Genomic DNA, 22,909 nt, shown 5'->3' with positions numbered 1-22,909 from the left:
GCCGCGCTCCCCGAGCCGACTGGCATCGATGCCACTCTGAACATGCTATTCCAAAACAATAGACAAATGCTTGTGTTGGTAGTGAGGGGTAAACACATTATTTGTTTGTTTTAACTAGCAAGAATAATAAATGTAAAAATGTCACCTAAAATCCACTAAATCACATGAAGTATTTTGATATCTGTTAATGATCGACGATAAGATATTGCCGACAACCAGAAAATCATAAATAATTCCCTAAAAGAATGTTCAAGAATATCGAAAATTGTTGTAGAGAATAAAAGCAAAGGGTCAACTTTGTTCGTTAAAGTTGGCTTTTAGGATAATACCACATTTGGTTCAAAATTGATACTGTAACAATGTACGTCATTATTTCTTTGTAATTTAAGGCAAGTTGTGCAGTTTGCACAAATTATGACATTTCTCAGGAAAGTATCTTAACGACAGACACTATATCTGCGTAAAAGTGCGTGTTCAGAGTACGTCCCCGTGCCCAGGTCACAAAAATCTCATCTAGGTCTGTCGGCATTCCTAAGATAACACCTGACACTGCATCAGCGACTATAGGTTATCTTGCAAAATTTCACCTGGTAGAGCTGACAAGCTGAAGCACATAGACATTCCAGATTGTCACGGCGCACGCTTGGTACGAACGCAGGTCAACAGTTCACCATTGTGTTATGTATTGTTTTCCCTTCCGTTTCGCTCAAAGTCCGAATAAGAGGACAATTTTTAATGAAGATTTCAATTCAATGACAAGGATCAAGTTGAGTGACAATTAAAGTCCTTTACCCTTTCACTAGTCTTTAGATGCACGATTCCGATTTGTACCTCGAGGACAAGTGATATTTTTATGGAATTCCTGTTGTCCGGAGAACAGATCTATTGTCGCTTCCTATACCATGCCTTTGAGCAGAAAAATTATTGGATTTATCGTGGTGGTGAAAAATTCACCCCATGATTTGATGCAAGGTCGAATTAATAGTCGTTAAAGGCTTTCTATAAACTTTGTTCCGACGTATCGACTGTGTATGGCAGCTATTTGGCCTTCGATAGGCCTAATGATCGATTGTTCATAGCCCTGAAAGGCTTGTTAATTAATTGTTTTATGGATGTTGTTCCCAGACATTCAATCCCTCTTTTCAAACATTTTATTATAAAACGTGCAAATTAGAGATAGAGGGAAAACGTACCTCATGTTACACTAGCTATTAACAACGATCAGTTCTACCTCAAAAGCAAAGGAAAACAGACAGTTTCACTTTATAACGGATATTTCATCTTTCTTATTGTTTGTATTGACGCAAAGCAAAAGTTGAGAAACTTCGTGCATGTCTCAAAAGTTTGTTTTTGATTTCATATTTCTAAGTTATCCATTGACAGATGTTATGCAAATCAATAGCCAACCGTACAGCATACACAGACTACCTACTCTCCCTTCGAGTTGATGAATAAAGAAGAAACCGTCTTAAACAGCTTATCGTATATCTTCATTATTTCATCCAAATTTATTTCACATTTCATACTTTGGCAGCTCTTCTACAAGTAGTGGCACATCATTTGCCTGGCAGGGGCGAACTCGAGTACCGTCGCAATATTCCCTCGTATCATGAGCCTATCGTTAGGAACAAACCCGCCCATGCATCGCTTTTCATAAGGATTTGTTACCATAGAGATGGCAACAAGTTCATTTTGTGTCATGTAGAAGTTCGTTTGGGCGAACTTCCCTCAAACGCTCGCTGAGGGCGTTTGGCAAGAATTGACGCAAAGGATCAAGAACTATTCCGTTTTCGTCACCGACCAGACGTTCGGATCGTGCACCTTTTCGTCAACATTTACGGTTAGAAGCATCACTGTCTGAAATGCAAAGTTACCTAGCGATCCTCACAACCATCGTCTGTCTCTTTGGCATTGGTAAGTTTTACTGTAACGATTTATCAAACCGAGATAAATTGGAGGGGAAGTGGCCACTGAATCAATGTTTAGATTGTGCGCTTCACAAGTTTTGAAGTGAGAATGGGGCCTACAACAAACCTTGGGGACCGTAAAATTCACTATTTATTAGTTCCAGTTTCATTTATAAAGTAACATGTAGGTATTCATCTATATCCTTTACGGTAAAACATTCCACGTCTTCCTCTGCAGTTATTGGAACCCGTTCGATTGAATATTTCTTTTCAAACTTTGTACAAGTAGATTAATGAAATGTAAAAGGCATTGTTCTGTCCACTTGTCCTGTTAAAGCATAGCTGTAATTGATTTATAAATGTTTTGTGAATGTTTGACAATTATTCTGTAGTTGCTGAAAAGAGTTTCTCCAAATAGGTAGATTTACACATCAAACTTTTTTTCCTTCTCAGTACAATGAGGACCTTGCATAAAACAATGCGTTGCTGTCAAATGCAAGTTATTGTTTTCGCCGTCACTGACGCAAACTATCTTAGCAAGTGATAAAACCATTATCATGCACAATCAACATCATATATCTAAGCCAATGAGTCACAGACATCTGATTTGAAATCCGTGGACTGTGTATTTAATTTTGGAGAAATGAGAACTGGAGTTCAAAAAATCAGACTGGTGCGATAGCTGACATTTTTGATCTGCTATAAGAGGCTACCGAGGTCAGTATGAGACATATTCAATTGTTTGGACTCACGTTGATCGCTTTGGACAATCACGCTACAGTCGATTTGTTTGCATAAATCAATTCTCAGCCTGACTTCAAACGATAAGATTCTTATCGCGCCCACTTGTCATCTATACATGTAAAGCATTTCGCTCGGTCAGCAAAGTGGTTTTTAGAAAGTCTTGGTTGTTTGGTGAAATGTTGTTGTCCCGGAGGACCCGTAGATGTAATTTTTTTAGAAAATCAGAAAGACATTCCTCCATGAAATTTTAGCTCAAACAGGTACGCGAAGTGCAGCTCCACCACTTTGCATATTATACTGCACCCTTGACCCTGTTTCGCTGTTCTGGTCATTCCAGGTGTTGGCCAAAGATGTCCAAAGGGATGGCTGACGCATTATCAGAGATGTTTTCTCATCATCGATGACGAGGGGGAAAGAAATTACCACGACGCAGCGTACAGATGCCGAGATTTAGCGTTGGGTGCTACGCTAGCTGTCATTGAAACTGGAGACTTAAATGTGAGAAATACTACGAATGTTTTTATATTTAAAGCTTTATTTCTATGAATTCTGTATATCGCCAAATTCGCTGGTTTTGCAGTATGTTGTCATGATCTTCAACCAAGGAAAATCACTAAAGTAAAAAACATTATCAGATGTTTCGTCGACAATAAAGTGTTTAACACATGCTACAGTTCAAGGAAAAGTAAATTGTGAATCCACGGAAATACAACTTGATTCCCTGGACTACATAATGTTCTCTGTCTTCGCCCATGCATTCAACCCAATGTTTGTCGGAACAGAAGACATGGTGATATGAATTTATGAATGTAGCACAGAACACATTATCCACGTCCTTCGACAGCCCATTTTTTACATAAAGGAAGATTTGGGTATAGTTTGGCAGATCATCTAAATCGTGATATAATCGACCACGTTTTCTGGTTCACCCATGTCAAATTGACAGGCTCTTTTCCAAAGTAAATTATGAGCAAAGTCAACAATTATTTGTGTCGATTCTTGCAATTCAATGGCATTGTCTTACAGAGTGGTAAAATTCAGCATTTATAACATTTATGTGCAAAGCCATTAGATAATTAAACGAACATTTCAGATGTGCAATCATCATCGAAAATGCTACAAAATGTGAGTGGAGAAAATTAATGGAGGCAATGCTTTTTGAAACGTTATTCACGTTGTTGTTTCACAGGATTATCTGGTTGCTCACATGGTAAAAGGCACAGATGGTCATTGGATCGGTCTGGATGATTTGGCAGTGGAAGGCAAGTTTGAGTGGGCGGATGGTAAACACTTGGACGACACACAGGCGTGAGTTATTTTGACACTTTGACAGTTCCAATGTAGTCTCGGGATGTATATGTGATCCCGAGACAAACTGTGTGCAACATTTTGTTACTTATGTTGTTGTTATTGTATACGTTCGAAGACAACATCAATTTCTTAATACTTTTGTTCTCCATGTTCTGTGGAACTGATTGTCAGCTCGTATTTTCTTGAGGGATTAATTCATGTATTTCAGAAATTATAACATCGGTTTAATGAGACTACGAATGATTGTTACCTAAAACAAATACCTTCACTCACCCACTGATACTCTCACACACTTCGTCACCACTCATCCCCTCGCCGATACCCTCACTTACACCCACACACACATACTCATCCAGCCAGCCACTCATTCCAGCTGTCATTCGTAGTCTCGCTCCGTCACCTCTTATCCACCCATCAAAACCCTCACTCATCACACACGAGCGCGCACACACACACGCACACCCACCCACAAGCACACATTCACCCATCCACTCATTCAATCGTACTTCCACTTGGCCACTCAACTGTCCATCCACTCACTGATTCTTACCGATACACCAAGACATTTATCAAATAATGTAACTCCTTACTCCCTCTCACAGACACCAACCAACCCATGAACTCTAACTTATCAACCAACCGAAAAACCAACCAACGGACCAAATTAATCTACCAAATCCCTCACTCACTCAATCACTCAATCACTCAATCACTCACAGACATATCCTCTCTGTTATTTACTTTACTTTGTACGTATCTTCTAGACAATGGGACGTTGGTGAACCAAACACTGGCGGTCCAAATGATTGTGTTCAATTACGAAGAACTACAGGGAAATGGAGTGCAAAATCGTGCGGTCTGGCGCAGAAAGGAATCGTCTGCCAAGCTGCTATGAGTAGGTATCCACAAACCCAGCCAGAATAGAATGTCCTTTTTTCGGGTGGTTATTAAATTTGTTAAAACCAAAATATGTGGCTGTAGTTTAAAAGTCGCAAAATTCTGTCACTAAAGTACGACAGTTGTATCTTGGGTCACTCTTTTTGTCCGAGAAAGAAAGCATTCAATTTTAAAGGCAAAATTTAAAGCGGTTTGTTAAATATGCAATTAAAGATTATTTGAAAGGACAAATTATTTGTCTTTCAGTTCAGTCATATATTGTTATGAGCAAAATTTGTACAAAGTTTTATCAATTTTGGTGCGGTCACCTTCGATATATATCTGCAATCAAATGTCATTAAATATGATATATTAGTACAAATGCCAAAATCTTTCACCACCATAGTAGTGCATATTCTCTATGTGTGAGCGTCATTGACTTTTGTAATTTAAAAAGTTCTAAGAGACGCTAAAGCCACAATAGCTGCGAATGTGTAATAAACCGATCTCATAATATCCTGTTTTCGAGAGTTTTCTTTGAATACTACTAGTAAGACCAATTAAAGACTGAAAAGATCACTGTCATAAGTGTCGAAAGTTGGAAATAAAGTCAAACGTTTTACCATCATTTTAGATTTCCCGCCATTTTCAAAAACCCTTGGCAATTATGTGACAGAGAACATCAAGATTACGACAACATACTGTCGGCAATCGTGTGGGTGCATTCAAGTAAATGGCATCATGCTTGTTTCTTGGATGATTACAATGTGTATGTGCACAAAATACTGCATTTATTGTACTTGTTAAAATATGTAGTCGTGATCCAAATCAGGCAACAGTGATACGTCTATACACATCCTTCAATCATGACATTTACACGAACCAACGTTGGTTTGAAAATAAAATCATGAAAAAAATTCATATAAATCGCGGCTATATGGGCTTTAAGAAATATTTCCCCGAATAGATAAATGTTTACATAAGAGATCTGATGCATTAATTTTGAGATTATCTAACTTCCCGTTATCAATGATGCAAAGAAGCGTTAAATTTGCAAGCTATACACAGCAAAAACCAATCAGTAAATTCTTACAATTATCATTTTGTAGTGTACTTTATGTGATTCTACTCCGTTCTTGATATATCGATGACACAGATCTACAGACAGACAGACAGACAGACAGACAGACAGACAGACAGACACGCATAGGCAAAGAGGCCGGTACGATGCTAGATCCCGTATGTGAATACGGGACTAAAATTTATAAAGAGTGGAAATTTTTAACAAGATTTGCAAAAAGGTGTGTAAAGTTATAAAAATGAAATTTTAGAAAATGGTCTGTCGCATGCTTTCTCTGTTTTGCTTAAACATGACAAGTTAGAGGACAGAAAACGATAACATATCTTCATCAAGACAGCCTCTTCAAAGATTTAATGATTTTATTTAATTTGTTTTAAAGCCATACCCGTTGCATGTGATGAGGACAATGGTTGGCACTCAGTGAACGACAGATGCATGAAGTTTTTCCCTCAGCCGAAAAGTTGGCAAGATGCCCAAGATTACTGCCAAACTATGGGTGCTAATTTACCGAAAGTGACGGGATTGGTTGTGCAAGATTATATCACTGACAGGTCTTCAAGTGATGGAACTCTCTGGCTTGGACTTTCTAATCTTGTCAGTATATTTTAGTTTGACCTTTTTAAACTGATTTATTCTATGTAGGTTTATTAAAAGACAATCGCCTATCAACTACTTACTGACAGAACAAAGAACTTTAGAGAAAATTACTGATTCTAAATATCAAATTTGTTCGTATCGGCTTCACTACAATTTCGTATTGTATTGTCGATTTATATTGACAGAAAGGGTTGCCCACTGAATACGCTTGGATAGATGAAACGACGCCATCCTTCACCAACTGGCAAGCAGGTCAACCCATTAGCACGTAGGTTTAGTTGCTTTTAGGATTCTCTCACTGACACTCCTTGTCTCTGTTTCCGCCCTCTCTGCGTGGCTCTGTCTCTCTCTCTCTCCGTCTCTGCCAATCTTAAAATCAGATGTACAGATGGCGACGTTACCGCCTTTGCATTTTCTTTGCTCTACTCGTCAGCTTGTAGTTGCCACCGTACTATTGGTCAGCTGATAATCGCGTCACTACTGTTGGTCAGCTGACAGTCGCCTCACTACTGTTGGTCAGCCAACGAGAGCAGCTGAATGGGCAAAGGAAATGCGGCGATGGGAACGTCACCAATATACATCTGATTTTTATCAGATTGCGTGTCTGCCTCTCATTCTTACTGTGAACAATCAAATCATTTCTGCCTCTCTGCCTCACTGTGTTTCTCTGTCCCAGCCTAATCGTCTCTGCCTCACTAGCTGTATCCCTTTCTTCCAGCGCCTCTGTCTCTCTCTCTGTATCTCTCTCTCTCTCTCTCTCTCTCTCTCTCTCTCTCTCTCTCTCTCTCTCTCTCTCTCTCTCTCTCTCTCTCTCTCTCTCTCTCTCTCCTTTGCCGCTCTCTGCAATGATACACATGAACAAGTCAAATGCTTAGGGTTTATTGCAGACTACCACTCTTTCCCTGTCCATCATAACGCGGCTGCTTTCTTTTCATCCGGGAGCTTGAATAAATTAAACAATGGATTGCTTTAAGTACACGTAAACGATATTTTGCAAGGTTATAATGTAAGGTGTCATTGTTTAGTCACCAGGCTAGGGTAGATTGGAAAACTGTGTATATTTATTGTCTTTATTAACATACAAACAGGAGACCATACAGATAGAAGTAATGCAAATATACCTGACAAGAAGCATTCCTGTTACATGTTTTGTCGTTACCTTCTGTTGACGTTTTGTATTAGAAATAATGCCATCTTCAGTACGTTTGACGGGTTTACTCAGTTTAACCCATAATATTTGCAGAGGAGGCCGTGGTTGTGTTGAAGTTCAGCAAGGGAATAACGGAGAATGGAGCACACAGTCGTGTGATAGTACCAATGCATATGTGTGTGAAAAGGCAGAAGGTAGGTTGCCTGTGTATTTGTCAGGACAAACAATTCACTCATTTATAGCCTAACAAGTTAACTGTGACTTGGTTAACTTCGCGAATATAGCCAGGATCTTGGATGTGTATATCTTCATTTGTCGAAACGTTTGAGTTATAGCTAAACTGCGCATGCACAGTAGCCATGCTAGTAGTTTTAGCCAATACAGTTGACCGGCGGGTAGCAATGAAAGAAAATACAATTGCAAAATCTATATTTCTTTAAAATTCCACAAAACTATTTCGTGTCTACTTTTCAAATGGAATTTTGACTTTTTCCTGATATTCACCTTAATTATTATGCTTTCAGGTAAGTGTGCCCCTGGATGGATGATAAACAGAGGATCATGCTATCAATTTAACACTGCTATACCAGCATCGTGGTCAGAGGCAAAACACATGTGTGATGCTCAAGGTGGCCATTTGGTCACAATCAACAAGTAAGTTATTTGTAGTGTCTCTGAGATTGTCATTACTGAACAATTTACACACGTGCCAGCTATGTCATTGTTGCAGCATCACGTGTACTTAATTATTCCGGTATTCGTTTCGAAGTTGAATGAAATCGATGGTGGAATCGTGGCACATCTCTGTTTACTATCAGATTATACATCTATTTCCATAACTGATAACCCATTGAGCTGCAATCATAGAATACCCTGTAATATAGTTTGTAAAACACGCATGCAAGCAAGGGTGTTGAGCCACGTACTATTTAAATTTACTTAATAAGTTGAACTTTGAACTGTAACCATTTAATGTGAACAATAATCTCTCGCCGCGTATTAAAAGACTTTTGGCAACTTTTACAAAACGTTAAATAATGCAGTTTTATTCAACCCAAGAAAGCTTTTTTTGTGAAACATGTTCGATAAAACAGGTATTTGTTGATGTTAAACGCAATATTCAAAGCTTAATATAGGTAATATGCGTCGAGGCGATATTTAATGAATAACCGTCTACTTTGTCAGCCATTAGAGCCACTGCCTGTCATATGACCCATGGTCTGTAACCCTGCAAGAAAAGCACTGTCTTCGAACATTTATGAAAAAGGGCAGTTTCTTATTTATAAAATGTCAAAAAAGGAAAGTTTCTTATTTACAAGATGTCATATCCAGAATTTTAATCGATTTTAAAATTATCAAATCAACAATCATACTTCCTGATTGCTGAATATGTGTTTGGTATTTTAAATTTACTGAGATTTACCACACCATGGCAAATGTAAGACTGTAAAGATTTAGTTACTTACAGATTGACTGACTGACTGATTAACTGGCTGACTGACTGACTAACTGACTGACTGGTTAATTGACTGGCTGGCTGACTGACTGACTGACTGACTGACTGACTGACTGACTGGCTGACTGACTGACTGACTGACTGACTGTGAGACAGACTGAAGAATACAGTGGTATGTACTTTACAACGCTTTAAAGTTTGTACATTTTATTTTTTCCAGTCGAGTGGAGAACGATTTCTTGATCAGTCAATTTTCAGCACTGACACTTGCTCACGTACAAGACATGTGGATTGGTATATCAGGTAATATATAGATTTCCAGTAACGCTTAGAATTTACTTACTGCCGTTAGTCACGCAATATAGGATGTCAATTGATACGGCCAACGACATCATAACAATGTTACGTTCATGATACCGTCATAATCGCATTTCAACAATAGTGAAATTCAACACAATGTCATACCTAATGTCAATTACATCAACGGAATGGTTGCCAAGTGTCACTTTTGATACTTCCGTTTCGATAACAACATCAGTTAAACAAAAAGAAAAGTGCATTTATGGTCTTTACACTGGAGTTGAAACAATGTATGAATAATATCTTTTTTATCCATAGCATATACTTTCCCATGCTTTCCATCTTTGCTCTTCAGCACTGAGTTGAAGCTGCTTACAAATGTCACACTTTTTGTCCGTATCAACTATTCAGGACAGTCTACATCGCTTTCCAAGTTCTCAAAACCGCGACACCTTCATTAAAGCCCCATTAGCAGTTTTTTGCATTTAGTTACAAAAATTACGATCCAATCTTAGGGTTTTGGGTTCCTTTATCAAGCTATTGTTGTTTTTTAAAAATGCAAGTTTTTAAAAATGCAAGTATTCCAATTGTTGATGCTGGATTTTGACATTTCAATTCACGCGCTTACACGTATATATTATTTGTTTAAAGTTATGCGTTCATCACAAATGTGCGCAGAACGTTCCTTGGTCACACTTCGGTAAGCATTTTTACATAAGCTACATATGATTTCAAACCATCTTATCGGGGAAAAAAGCAAAAAAAGACACAGCTAACGAGAATTTTAAAGTATGGAAGTATTACACCAATGTTTTGAGACTACAGCAAAAAACAGGATGGTTGGACAGTATCATATACATTACGTTTACTTTTTTTGTAAGTGGCACACAAGTTTTGTAGATAACATTGTAGATAAGAAGAACCGACTCATTTGAGTGTCTGGATAGAACACCAAGGGAATTGCTAAATTACTACAGCAAAAACAGGATGGTTGGACAGTCTCATATACATTACGTTTACTTTTTTGTACCTCTCACACAAGTTTGTAGATACATTGTAGATAAAAGAACCGACTCATTTGAGTGAAATACTATCATGTAACTCTCCACTCCGCTGTTTATCTTTGTGTGTCTAGACAGATTGGCATCAGTACGTATACATTGTATTATGGTTTGTTTAGCCAGAGTGCTGTCCTAATTAACTTCGGTCTCTACTATCAACTCGATAACTAATTTAGCAATTCCCTTGTGTGTTCAGTCCAGACACTCAAATGACTCTGTTCTTTTTATCTACAATGTTATCTACAAAACTTGTGTGCCACGTACAAAAAAGTAAACGTAATGTATATGAGACTGTTCAACCATCCTGTTTTTTGCTGTAAGCTACTGCAGTGAACTGCAATAAAACTGCTCACACTAATTAGTTTCAGCTGTAGCCAGCTGGCAAAGTAGACAACATTGTATGGCCCAAGCAGACAGTTTGTCTGGGGAAGTTGAAAAAAACAAGATTTGTACATGGACCAGTGCATGGTAATGTTACATTGTACACAGGGTGCCAATCGTAACTTATTAAGCTACAACCCCAGACAGAGCTAGTTTTGCCTTTGGACAAGCAGAATTTTTTGTCTGTATCAAGTAACCTCGGTCAACTCTAAAGTGGCCACGGGTGAAACAGAAACTGCCCAGTTATAACACACTACACGCTAATCTGCCAGCTGGCTACAGCTGAAACTAATTAGTGTAAGCAGTTTTATTGCAGTTCACTGCAGTAGCTTAGTAATTTAGCAATTCCCTTGTGTGTTCTATCCAGACACTCAAATGAGTCGGTTCTTCTTGTCTACAATGTTATCTACAAAATTTGTGTGCCACGTACAAAAAAGTAAACGTAATGTATATGAGACTGTCCAGCCCATCCTGTTTTTTGCTGTATATTAGAGTTTTACATGAACTTTACAATGCGTGTTTATTTTGTTGCTGTTTTATCATATTACAGATATGGCGACAGACGGTACGTTCCTGTGGTCAGACGGTACTCAGACTGTACCGTTCACAAACTGGAATGTTGGACAACCTGACCAAAGGGTGGATGAAAATGACTGCGGTGCTGTATATGCTGGTTTGTATGCTCTTAAACAGTTACAAGAATCAATTCGTCGATTGATGGTCATGAAAATCCTTCAAAAGCGATGTTGCCTTGCTAAAGTTTAGAGTATCAACCTTTTGACAATGCCATAAGGAAACGCCTCATAATTATCTACTTTATTCAACTGTAAGCCTTGTGATCTGCTGTGGTTTCAAATACTCACAGATATCACGTTTGCTGTGTAACAATTACTTACTGAATCGCTTAAACCAATATTAGCAATTGGCAATATCGGCAATTGTCCCCTCTGACTGATTTCATCTAATCTTACACACGGGGCTCACAACTGAGTAAAAATAGCACCCGGACTATTGAGAGTTTTTACTATTTTCACTGAACATATCTATCATCATATCTACGTCCTTTACTCGCTCTTTACTGCAGAAAACTTTCACAAATTAACCGTACGGTTGAGGAAAATATCATCACTGAATTCTATCTTTTAACACTGCAGCCGGTTATCTTGGTCCTAAGACATGGCGTGACGATGGTCGCTGTGGTGCAGACTATCTTCAAGATGATGATGAAACTCCAGCAGAATGCCATCCAGACAGTTTATGGCCTTGCTGTTCAACCTATGGATGGTGTGGTAATACAGACGCTCACTGTAACTGTGCAAGGACATGTATAGATTACGCTAAAGCTTACGGTGTGTATTTGATCTGTGCAGTGGTATTTTACTATCATCCTTCAACGCTGTTATCTCAATGGTATTTTACTATACATCCTTTAACGCTGTTATCTCAGTGGTATTTTACTATCATCCTTCAACGCTGTTATCTCAGTGGTATTTTACTATCATCCTTTAACGCTGTTATCTGTGCAGTGGTATTTTACTATCATCCTTCAACGCTGTTATCTCAATGGGACGAAGTCAGCCATTTTTCATGAATTTTGTTTGATGCGAGATACTACTAATATTGTTTGACATGTTGAAAGATACTGAATGAATGGGTGACCATGCATATATTCGACCCCGGTTTTAGACAAATTAAATGAAACCATCGCGAAAATGAATTAATGGTCATGACTATTAATTCATTTTCGCGATGGTTTTATGTTTCGTGTCGTAAACCGGGGTCGATAACATGAATGGTCACCCATTCATTTAGTATCTTTCAACATGTCAAACAATATAAGTAGTATCTCGTACCAAACAAAATTTATGAAAAATGGCCTACTTTGTCCCTTTAAATGTTACAGCAAGGATACTGCTTCACTCATCATGTGGCAAAATTCATTTGCTAAGTATTATTATCATTATTCAGTGCGTAGATCAGAGAACTCTGATGCACGATGAAGTGCCGGTCGACCCTGGACCTGGCCCATAAATGCCCCATACATGCTCGTCCTTTGCAACGTGTAGTTTGCAGTCCTCCCGTTTTCAGATAGAGAGCAATCGGAGTATTTAGTGGTGGTATAATATTCCAATGTCATCGAATTAAAGACATTAACTGAAAATAAGTGTTCGATAAACAATCTTACGATTGAACACCGATTATCGTAACTAAGCCGTTCAACAAACATCTCTTGGTATATTGCTTGTTCCTTATTTTCGTCATCGTCGTAATCACAGGGGAAAGAAATCAGTCCCCTTTGGTGGGGGAGGGAGGTTTTTGTGCAACGGTTTACCTTATTTGATATTATTACATTTAATTTTGACTGTGATATTTCAAATAAAGAGTTTAACTCCACACCGTCTGACTGCTTTATATATTACCGACAAGTCCTTATCTCCTCTCCAAGTTGTGTATACACCACTGTAATTGCTCCGAAAACATTGCCATCTTGCTAATCCGCTGTCCGTAACAGCGGATTAATTGATAGAGTCAACACCACAGCCGTCCCACACGCAGTATTTGAAATATCACAGTCAAAATTAATAAAATCAAATAAGGTAAACCGTTGCACAAAAAACCTCCCTCCCCACTCCAGGGCACTTATTATAATTCCCCTGTGTCGTAATCAGCGTGTTTCTTACATATTTACAGATCTTGGAGACTGGAATACAAGACCATGTATCAATAATTATCCATTTATTTGTGAGATTAATTCCGGTATGGTTATTCAATTATGCCAATCATAAAGTATGCTTTCATGCTTCTTTACAACCGTATATTGTCCATTCGCGCAGACTCACTGGATTGTTTTCGTTTCAAAAAATACCGACAAAATCCATCTTAACCTCCCTGTCAAGTAGGGATTCGCTGTAAAAATTATTACAACATTCTGCTGTGCGGGAGAATACGAGATGCTGTTTTTTTCAGAAGTGATATCGGCAATGATTTCACAATAACAATTTGTCTGTACGTTCGCAGAAAGTGACACTAATAACTTAATTCTATAATTTTGTTCACCATTACCTAACTCTAGATCAACCAGTCGTCCCACTGTCCCAAGATACAGGTAACAAGCTTTAAATTTTTAAACCCTTTGTAAAGCAACATTGCCACAATCAATTCACTGCTAGCTTCATTTCATACGGACCCCCCCTCTCTCTCTCTCTCTCTCTCTCTCTCTCTCTCTCTCTCTCTCTCTCTCTCCTCTCTCTCTCTCTCTCTCTCTCTCTCTCTCTCTCTCTCTCTCTCTCTCTCTCTCCCATCTGACAGTTTGCAACATTTTCTTCATTTATCAAAGTGATGTGGTTTTTTTTCTGTAAATCTTCAAAAAAAGATATATAGGAAATCCTCGTCTAATATAATAACATGGGAAATGGGTATAAATTTGTCTGTTTCGTTTTATTCTTACTGTCACATGAAACATATTCAACAATTGTCACAAATACAATAGTTAAACCGTCAGAGTAACCATAATCAAAAAATTTCAACAAGCTTGGTTTATGTATTCCGCGTCAATGTTCTCCCACGTCTGGAATGGTCAGTTCTTTACTCCCTGAAATGTTATGATACGCCATGTAGTGAAAATAGTTGCATTGCACAATGGCTGTTGTTGAAAGTGTGAAGCCAAAACTTCATGTCATTTATGGCATTATAGGTATTGGTTTCTGCGACGATAAGTGGGTTTTGCACGGTGATTCCTGTTACTTCTTTGAGGGGCTTGACCTGAAAAATTTTCACGACGCCAGCGATGCATGCCGAAAGGAGGGCGCCGAACTAACTAGCATTTTGACGGATGCCGAACAAAGTTTTATCGGTGGTAAGTAAGAAAGTCATTTTTATCAGTGATTATTTTTCATGCTTTATTTCCAATACGCTGAGTCATGACAGCAAACAAAAGTTAGTTGTCATGTGTCAATAAGTGTATGTCAGCAGTTTCTTCAGAGTGGGTAGGTCCCGATGGAATATTTGCATTTCGTTGGCAACTTTCAATCGATATTTTTCATGTTTTGCAAATGCTTCGTGTGGTGCTCAAGGCGACAAAAGTTCTTGTTTCTACACGATAAGACGTAACAACTTATCACTCTCTGTCGCCGGCCGACCTTGTCTTTACATGTGCTTCATAGCAAAGTTGTAGTACAGTATTATCGATCTGCATCCTTCTTATCATGGTATCAGCAAATACTGCACCAGAATTTCTGCCAGCAGGAGTGTTTTATCGCTTCTGAACGATTGATGTCCTTTTCAAAGACGCAGACGACAACTCACTGCGTGTTTTATCATGGCCAAGGTAGATGAAACACCACGGGGAGGGGGGGGGGCTAGAAACTACGACCTACAAAAGGCGACAGTCAGCAGCTTCGTCTAATACTGATATTGAGAAAATAGTTCGAATGTTTAAAGCTTCGGACATTTCATGAAAGATACACTAGTATCGAAAAATGTAGTTACAAAATTGAATCTTTTTTCGACCTTTATTTGTAAAGGTCGTCTGCGTTACTTCAACACAGACCCATGGATAGGTCTTCGCAGCGATGGTAGCAAAGTGGCGTGGCTGGACAAATCACGGGTAATGTTATTTTTCAACAACTCCACTACAGACACTTCAACGACCCAGTTCCCATAGTCAAACGATTGATGAAACCTTTGACCGACCCACACTTCAATTTGCCCGGACGGCAACTTTGCTGATTAGACCGCCAAGGAATGACCAAATATGTCACCTGTTTGTTTAGTTTTCGAAAACCTTCGTCAACAAATATGTTACGACAAAAGAGTTTTCGGTGTCCTAATAAAAGGTCAAAACCTTTGTTCCTATACTCTTGCAGCAATGTGTCTTCTGACAATGTGTTCGCACAAAATTGTCGAGTTGTCGTGATAACAAAACGAATCTTGAATGTTAAAGTGTGTGTGTGTGTATGTGTGTGTGTGTGTGTGTGTGAGAAAAAAGACTCGAAGCCATTCCTGCCAAAATTAATTTTCTCTCTCCACTTCATCATCGAGCTAATGTTTACCCTATCGAAAGGTAGAACTACTAAAAGGGCTGCGCGCTTTCGAATTTTGAAAAGACTTCTCATACTATATATGATACATGTTTTCAACAGTTGGACTTCACATACTGGGCTGATGAAAATCCTGACCTCACAGGCAACGATGCATGTGTTCAAATACTCAGTGATGAGAGTGCTCTGGGAAAGTGGGACGACAGGGAATGCCTGGAACAGCTGGGTTATATTTGTAAAAAGGGAAAACGTAAGTCGATGGTTATTACATCCTGTCAAGCAAAGATTTGTACCAACTTTGAAGTATTGTCGTCACCGATTGAGTCATCCAGAAATCATTATCGATATTTTTGCTTGCAATAAGAAGTGATTTAAATGATGGAAAATGGTGTTGATGGCGTGTTAAAAGAATGGAATAGCTGTTCCTAAATTTTCGTAATGAAGAGATTTCCGTCAAGGTTACTTTTGATGTTATAGAGCAATATTTCCTTCCATGAACAAAATCAAAGTAGTTTTATGACGTCATTAGAAGTAAAGTCATAGGTCAGCCATAGTACCTACATGGTGCTGTATGTGTCATCGGGTTTTGGTATATTTGTATGGAAGATTGTCCCTGTACTGTGAGATATCTGTTCACGTGATTTGTAGGAAAATTAAAGCACTTGATGCAAAAGCGTCCGGGTAATAAATAACATCAAAAATGAAATAAAATTTCCCTAGTTAGGTTTTGAAGAGGCAGAACAAAAATAAAAGAAAATTTCAAACAAATTACTGATAGATGTATAGATACACTGTAAGTTAAGTGTTCAAGGATAGAACACTAATTAAACGCCTTTTTGTAACACTTTTTGAACGCCTCTAGACGTTCAGAAATTTAACACTACGTGTTCAACCAACGTTCAATTTTTGAACATACGTGTGCAGATTTTGAACGCTACGTGTTCATCAGACATTACATTGAACACCATGGTGTTCCATATCTGAACACACGTTGCACGGGAAATGTGTTCAAAAAATTGAACGCCTTTACGCGTTCAAAGGGCTGTAACACTTTTTGAACGCATGGACGCCGTTCAACGATAAGTGTGTTAAAGGCTAGAACACATGATGCGCGCTTGTTGAACACCTTTAATTTGGGCGTTCACGGGGTGTTTAAGCCTTCAAATAACATGACAGACCATTGATATCCAGTAAAATTATTTTATTCTAAAAATACACGAAAACATTTCTAGAGCAAAATACAATAATTTACTGTAAAATGGGCAATTAACATTGCAACTTTCTATGTAAAGTTTGTCACAGGAAAAAACCAACAGTGTTGACACCTCCCTATCAAAAACATAAGCAATAAAAATCACCATATTGTAGATGACGTTTTATGTTCATACTTGTTTAAAATGTACAAAAATCATCTGAAAAAGCTTAAAATTTGGCATACTTATTGTGTTGAATAGACGTATATGTATGAAATGTATACTCCACTTTTGTAAGATGGTTTCTTAAAGACATTTCCTCTTGTATAGACAATTGTAAATTTTGAAGAAAAAAGAAGTTAGTCAAGGCTTCTCTGGTTCACATGGTATATAGTTGTCAACACTAAAGTAAACACAACATGTCAAGTTGTCAAAGTGTCACAGTAAGGCACAACATGCAGAAAGTGGGGAAAGTGGGTCCTTGGCAGGGTAAAACCTATTTCCTTGTCCAAAAAAGTCCTTCATAAACAAAAAGGTTTGTTTGTTTGTAATATCTTTAAATAAACCCTGAAATAATGGATGACATTTCAAAAATATACTTCTCAGAAATTTAAAACACATTCATAAAGACCTTTCAAATTCTGGTGTACCCTGCTCTTAATTTTATACAATTTGTTTTACAAAAATGGTAAAAATCACCCTTAAAATGAAAAAAATGTACATTTCATCATAACTTGAATATATCAAATTCTGGTAATCCCTAATGTCTTAAAAATGTCTGAAATGTCTTTAATGTCCTAAAAATACAAAGTTGCAAATTTCTGCATAATTTGAACAATCTGAAAAAGACTATCAGTAGAGATCTATGTCCTAAATATCAAAGCTGTTTGATTAGCATTTTTGAAATAGATTTTTGAAAGATTTTTGACCAAAAAATGACAAAAATTGCCATGAAATATAAAAATTTGAATATTTCATCACAACTTGCACAAATTTGACTAAGGTCATTTTTAGGGACATGTTTACCGAATATTGAAGACGGCAGTAAAAGAGAAGAAGATTTTTGACAAAGAATAGCAAAATTAGCCTCAAAAATATAAATTTGCATATTTCATCATAATTTGAACATATCTGATTAGGGTAATCCCTTGGGACCTGTAATCCAAATATTAAAGGATTCGTACAGGCTGTTTTGAAGAAAAGCCTTTGGATGTACAAATTTGAGGACAATGCTACACATCCACATATTTAGCTGACAGCAAAGCTAAAAACCACTTGCTAAGTACAAGAGACGTGTTGAGCTACAATACAAAATAATCTACGGTTTGGTAGCAGGCTATGATCAAATAAAAGTTACAAGGGCATAAGCTTTCAAAGACGTGAAGTCTCCTTCGTCAGATGCAAGGGGTGTGATGAAAAATTGAAGCAGAAAGTGACAGAAAATTCAGAGTGAAAATTTCAGAAAAACCAGTATTTCAGAGTGGACATTTTTACTCTGAATGGTCTGTCGCTTTCAGCTTTAACTTATATAAGGGAGACTACACGTCTGTGAAAGCTTATTCTCCGACAACATTTAGTTGATCATAGCATGCTACCAAAGCTTGGATTAATTCAGAACAAAAATACAGAAATTTATCAAAATTCAGTTACTGACCCTTGGAAGTTTAAATCTACATTAGAGATGAACTGAGGTTCTCAAGCTTATTTCCAGACAGCTACCTGTACACTTATCTTCTTCGTTATCTGTACCACCAGCTTCTATAACAATTCTTCGATTTTCAGTTTGATCCAACTTTTTACATCCTGAAAAAAATGCAACAATGGGTAATATGGCGAGATGAAACTTTAAATGAAAGACAAGGGGCTGATTAGGTTAAGGAAAAGGGGAGACTTTCATATACAGTGCCTCTCTTCAATACTGTTACATAATATTTGCTGCTTCTTGTCATCAACTGATTAAAATAAAAAAGCCAAACTCTCATATGCTGAAACAATACATTGTATACTCTACGATGTTTAACGATGTTTTACATGCGATTGTGTTTACTAAAAGACATGTGTTAGCTGCTATTACGCAGCAGTACTATGCAAGGCGTATCGATCGCTCTCAGGTCAAGGTTTTCGCTACAGTTGTGTTTTGATGACCCTTGACCCGAGTGAGATCGATCGATAGGCTATGGCCAAAAGTACCACTGCGTAGTCACAGCTAGTTGTTGGTATAGCAGCCACGAAAGAAAAAAGGTTCCTTCACGTAGTTAAGCTATTTCAAGGTACAATACAATTAATTTCAAAGGACGATAATATAGATGCTTCAAAAATCTAATACCTTTTACTATTTTGGAGAGGAAACTTACCCTTTCTGGTCTTGCTTCTGCACGATCACGACTTCAGGGTGCGCTTACAAGAAAAATGTCGCAACTTCCGTTTTGATGCATCATGGGATAGGAAAAGACACCAAACTTGAACACCAAGTGTTTAGAAGTAGAACGCCTCTTGCACGCCGATGTTAAAATTAAAACGTTCATGATAGTTTTCTGATTTTCTTTTCTAATTTTTAAACTTTCAACCCGTAATAAACGTGTAAAATTATTTTGTATACTTCCTTTTTTAGAAAAAACATGCTTTCAGCAATTGTATGCCGGAAATATTTTTCACTTAGTGTGAAATTCGTTACACCAAAATCCGTGTACGTTTACCTGACAGTGAAGCAATAGTAAATTTAATATAGCCATTGTAAAGTAAAAAACACAAAAGGCTGTTAATTGTTTCACAGTATTGTAAAATTTCTGTGATGCTGAGTTTTTGAACACTTGAAGAAGATCGTTGTTAACACATAGTGTTCAGGTTTAGAACATCATTGTTAATATTATGAACACTGGTGTTAACAATATGAACACTAGGCGTTCAAATTTGAACACTGACATGTACATTTTGAACGCGTAAAGACGCGTCTAGCGTCCGCTATTTTTACAGTGTAGATAGATAGATAGATAGATAGATAGATAGATAGATAGATAGATAGATAGATAGATAGATAGATAAATAATCGATCATTATTCTTTTAAATGTCATATTGCAGAACGCTTTCCCTCGGCAGAGAAAAGCTGTAAGTATATTTTATTGTTCAAAAATACTTTGACATGCAGTCATCATATTTATGTATGTATGTATGTATGTATGTATGTATGTATGTATGTATGTATGTATGTATGTATGTATGTATGGATGTATGGATGTATGGATGGATGGATGGATGGATGGATGGATGGATGGATGGATGGATGTATGTATGTATGTATGTATGTATGTATGTATGTATGTATGTATGTATGTATGTATGCATGCATGCATGCATGTATGTATGTATGTATGTATGTATGTATGTATGTATGTATGTATGTATGTATGTATGTATGTATGTATGTATGTATGTATGTATCTATGTATGTATCTATGTATCTATGTATCTATGTATGTATCTATGTATGTATCTATGTATGTATGTCACCGCTAAAAAGGGTCAGAGTAACTTCTTATTCAGTGTTAAGCTGTAGTCCTGTTTGTAATTTGTGTAAACGTGACGTTCATACACTTCAATAGAATTTACCTTCATAATTTTGCTAGTAACTATAAATTTTAACTATATCGTTGTAATCTTAGTAGAAAGCAACTTAACTAATCGATTTAATCAATGTTACGTAATGTGCAAACTTGAAGTCGAAAATTAATTTTTTTTTATCTTTCTATCAGTATCAACCTCAAGATGAATCTGTTTAATATGGTTGATTCTTGTATTGATGCAATGGATCTATGAAATTATATTAGGCCTATATGAATGTCAGTCTGATATTTATTGTCGACGTTTTATTTTATTCATGGCTACAAGAAGATATTTGTAAAAATGATAATGATTGGTTTGCTTGACTTATTCAGGTGGCGGTGTAAGTGGAGGAGGTGTTGCTGGAATTGTAATCGCAATGCTTCTAGTCACGGTCGGAGTCGCTGCTCTTGTCTACCTCTGGACCAGCGGTCGATTTTCATCGCTGTCGATGTCAAAAGAGCAAAATTTTTCGGGATTTGCGAATGATACTTACGCGGCGAAGGAGACGCCTGTTATCATAAATGACACTCTTGATACAGATGCAAACAAAGGATTGTAACCTGAAGTCAATGACGATGAATTAGACAAACAATCACATATTGCTGCAATAATTTGAACACCCTTCAATTTTACATGTAAGTCTGACTCCAGAAAGTTCTGTTTTTATTAATGCATGGCATTGTTAATGAAATTGGCCAGGGTTTGCTTTCTGAAAACTATGAATCAAAATATTCAGTAAGTGATTGTGGAGGATAAAGACAGGGTCAAACTTAAAGAATTACACATGTGATCGCAATTGAAATCTGCAATTGTTTCATTCGCTTTTTTCGCCCTTAAACTTAAAAAAGCTTGTTACAACTTTTACAATATCTATATTACACTATCAAAATGGCAAGCATACTAACAAGTAGGGTTTCGTAGTTAGTCCTAACACTAGGTCAAAGGTTAAATTGTATATACAGAGAAGCTTACACAACTATTTTATACCATTGTTTCCATGAATATGACGTCATAATTTTCAATAGATATGAAGATATGAAATGAATAATTGGTCATGTATTCAAGATCAACTAGGCCTACCCTTTACATTAAATTCAGAGAGATGTAAACAAAAGGAGAAAACAAACTATCAATAAATAAACAATTCAAACACGATTGGAACTAATTTGGGATAATTGGATTTTTGTATTTCTTTAAATTTCTCAAAAGTTTTAGGTGCTCTATAGCTGAATGTTGCAATATTACAAATTACTCATAAAAACAAGTGTGTAACTTAAAAAGAAAAGCAGATGAGCTTACATTTGTAGATTAAATCGACATTACTTCACCATCCAATTATCCCAAATTAGTTCCAATCGTGTTTTCAATGTATGATGACTTATTGCTTCCGAATGAAATACACTTTATATTGAATTGAATCTTATATACTTTCAACTAAATACATGAACATCTGTAATTTCCGAACTGTTGAAATCTTCATATGCTGTAAATCACGGTTCATTTCTATTGTCCTTTTGTGAAATGTGGTTGTTTGTTTTACTTTTATGATAATCTTGAGATACCTGGAGTTTTACTGTGTGATATTATTGACGACTACGTTTTTTTCCGAACAAGAATTCATTCACAAACAGTTATACGCAGTGTGCTCTGTTTAGAAGTACAAAGATTGTACACAATGCAAGAAGATTATTATATGATTCTAAGGGTGAAAAAAGAGACTAAACAAGCATTGATCAATTTGGAAAATATGTTTTGCAATATGTATCATGGTTTCGGAAAACAACTCCATCCGGTCATATCATTGATATACTCGCACTTTTAAATCCTCCAAAGAATTTATATTTTGTAGCATTGTTATAAACAGCCAGTAAATGTCAATGCTGATGACTTTTTCAATATTTTTTCACTAATTTTTAACATCAACTGAACTACAGTTTCTTGTACTACTCTCCAATGTATGTTTAGATACACTGTGTTCAGATCGTCAACCCCGGCCTGCACATGTGTAAAGTGCATTGTTATTGCCGACAAGTGAATTCTGGTTCGACTAGAATTCATATGTATGAGAAAAAAGATGCATTTTACAGGCATATACGCTATGTTTAGAAGCGAAATAGATGGTGTCTCAACAGGCTCTGGTGAATAGAACAAGAATTTGCAAAGTGTTAACGTCTCAAGACGGTATTATATATATTTTCCCATCGACCTTTAT

General features: G+C 37.1%; 1 protein-coding gene across 1 annotated transcript; it reads left to right on the top strand.

Annotated features, from left to right (window-relative positions):
• The first annotated feature begins 1,747 nt into the window (after positions 1-1,747).
• Positions 1,748-22,862, top strand: LOC139117972 (macrophage mannose receptor 1-like). The gene is made up of 18 exons (XM_070681233.1): positions 1,748-1,914; positions 2,989-3,149; positions 3,841-3,959; positions 4,727-4,857; positions 6,299-6,513; positions 6,702-6,784; positions 7,760-7,860; positions 8,191-8,320; positions 9,343-9,425; positions 11,415-11,537; positions 12,019-12,213; positions 13,556-13,621; positions 13,938-13,970; positions 14,559-14,720; positions 15,388-15,470; positions 16,006-16,153; positions 20,176-20,202; positions 21,030-22,862. Exons 1-18 carry the CDS (start codon positions 1,863-1,865, stop codon positions 21,254-21,256), a joined length of 2,139 nt encoding a protein of 712 aa, XP_070537334.1. The 5' UTR covers positions 1,748-1,862; the 3' UTR covers positions 21,257-22,862.
• The last annotated feature ends 47 nt before the right edge of the window (positions 22,863-22,909 follow it).

This window comes from Ptychodera flava, chromosome 18 (genome assembly GCF_041260155.1).
Source record: "Ptychodera flava strain L36383 chromosome 18, AS_Pfla_20210202, whole genome shotgun sequence".
Taxonomy (NCBI): Eukaryota; Metazoa; Hemichordata; class Enteropneusta; family Ptychoderidae; genus Ptychodera; species Ptychodera flava.
Note: the sequence above shows the minus strand (reverse complement) of the source record. Positions and strands in the feature narration are given on the sequence as shown.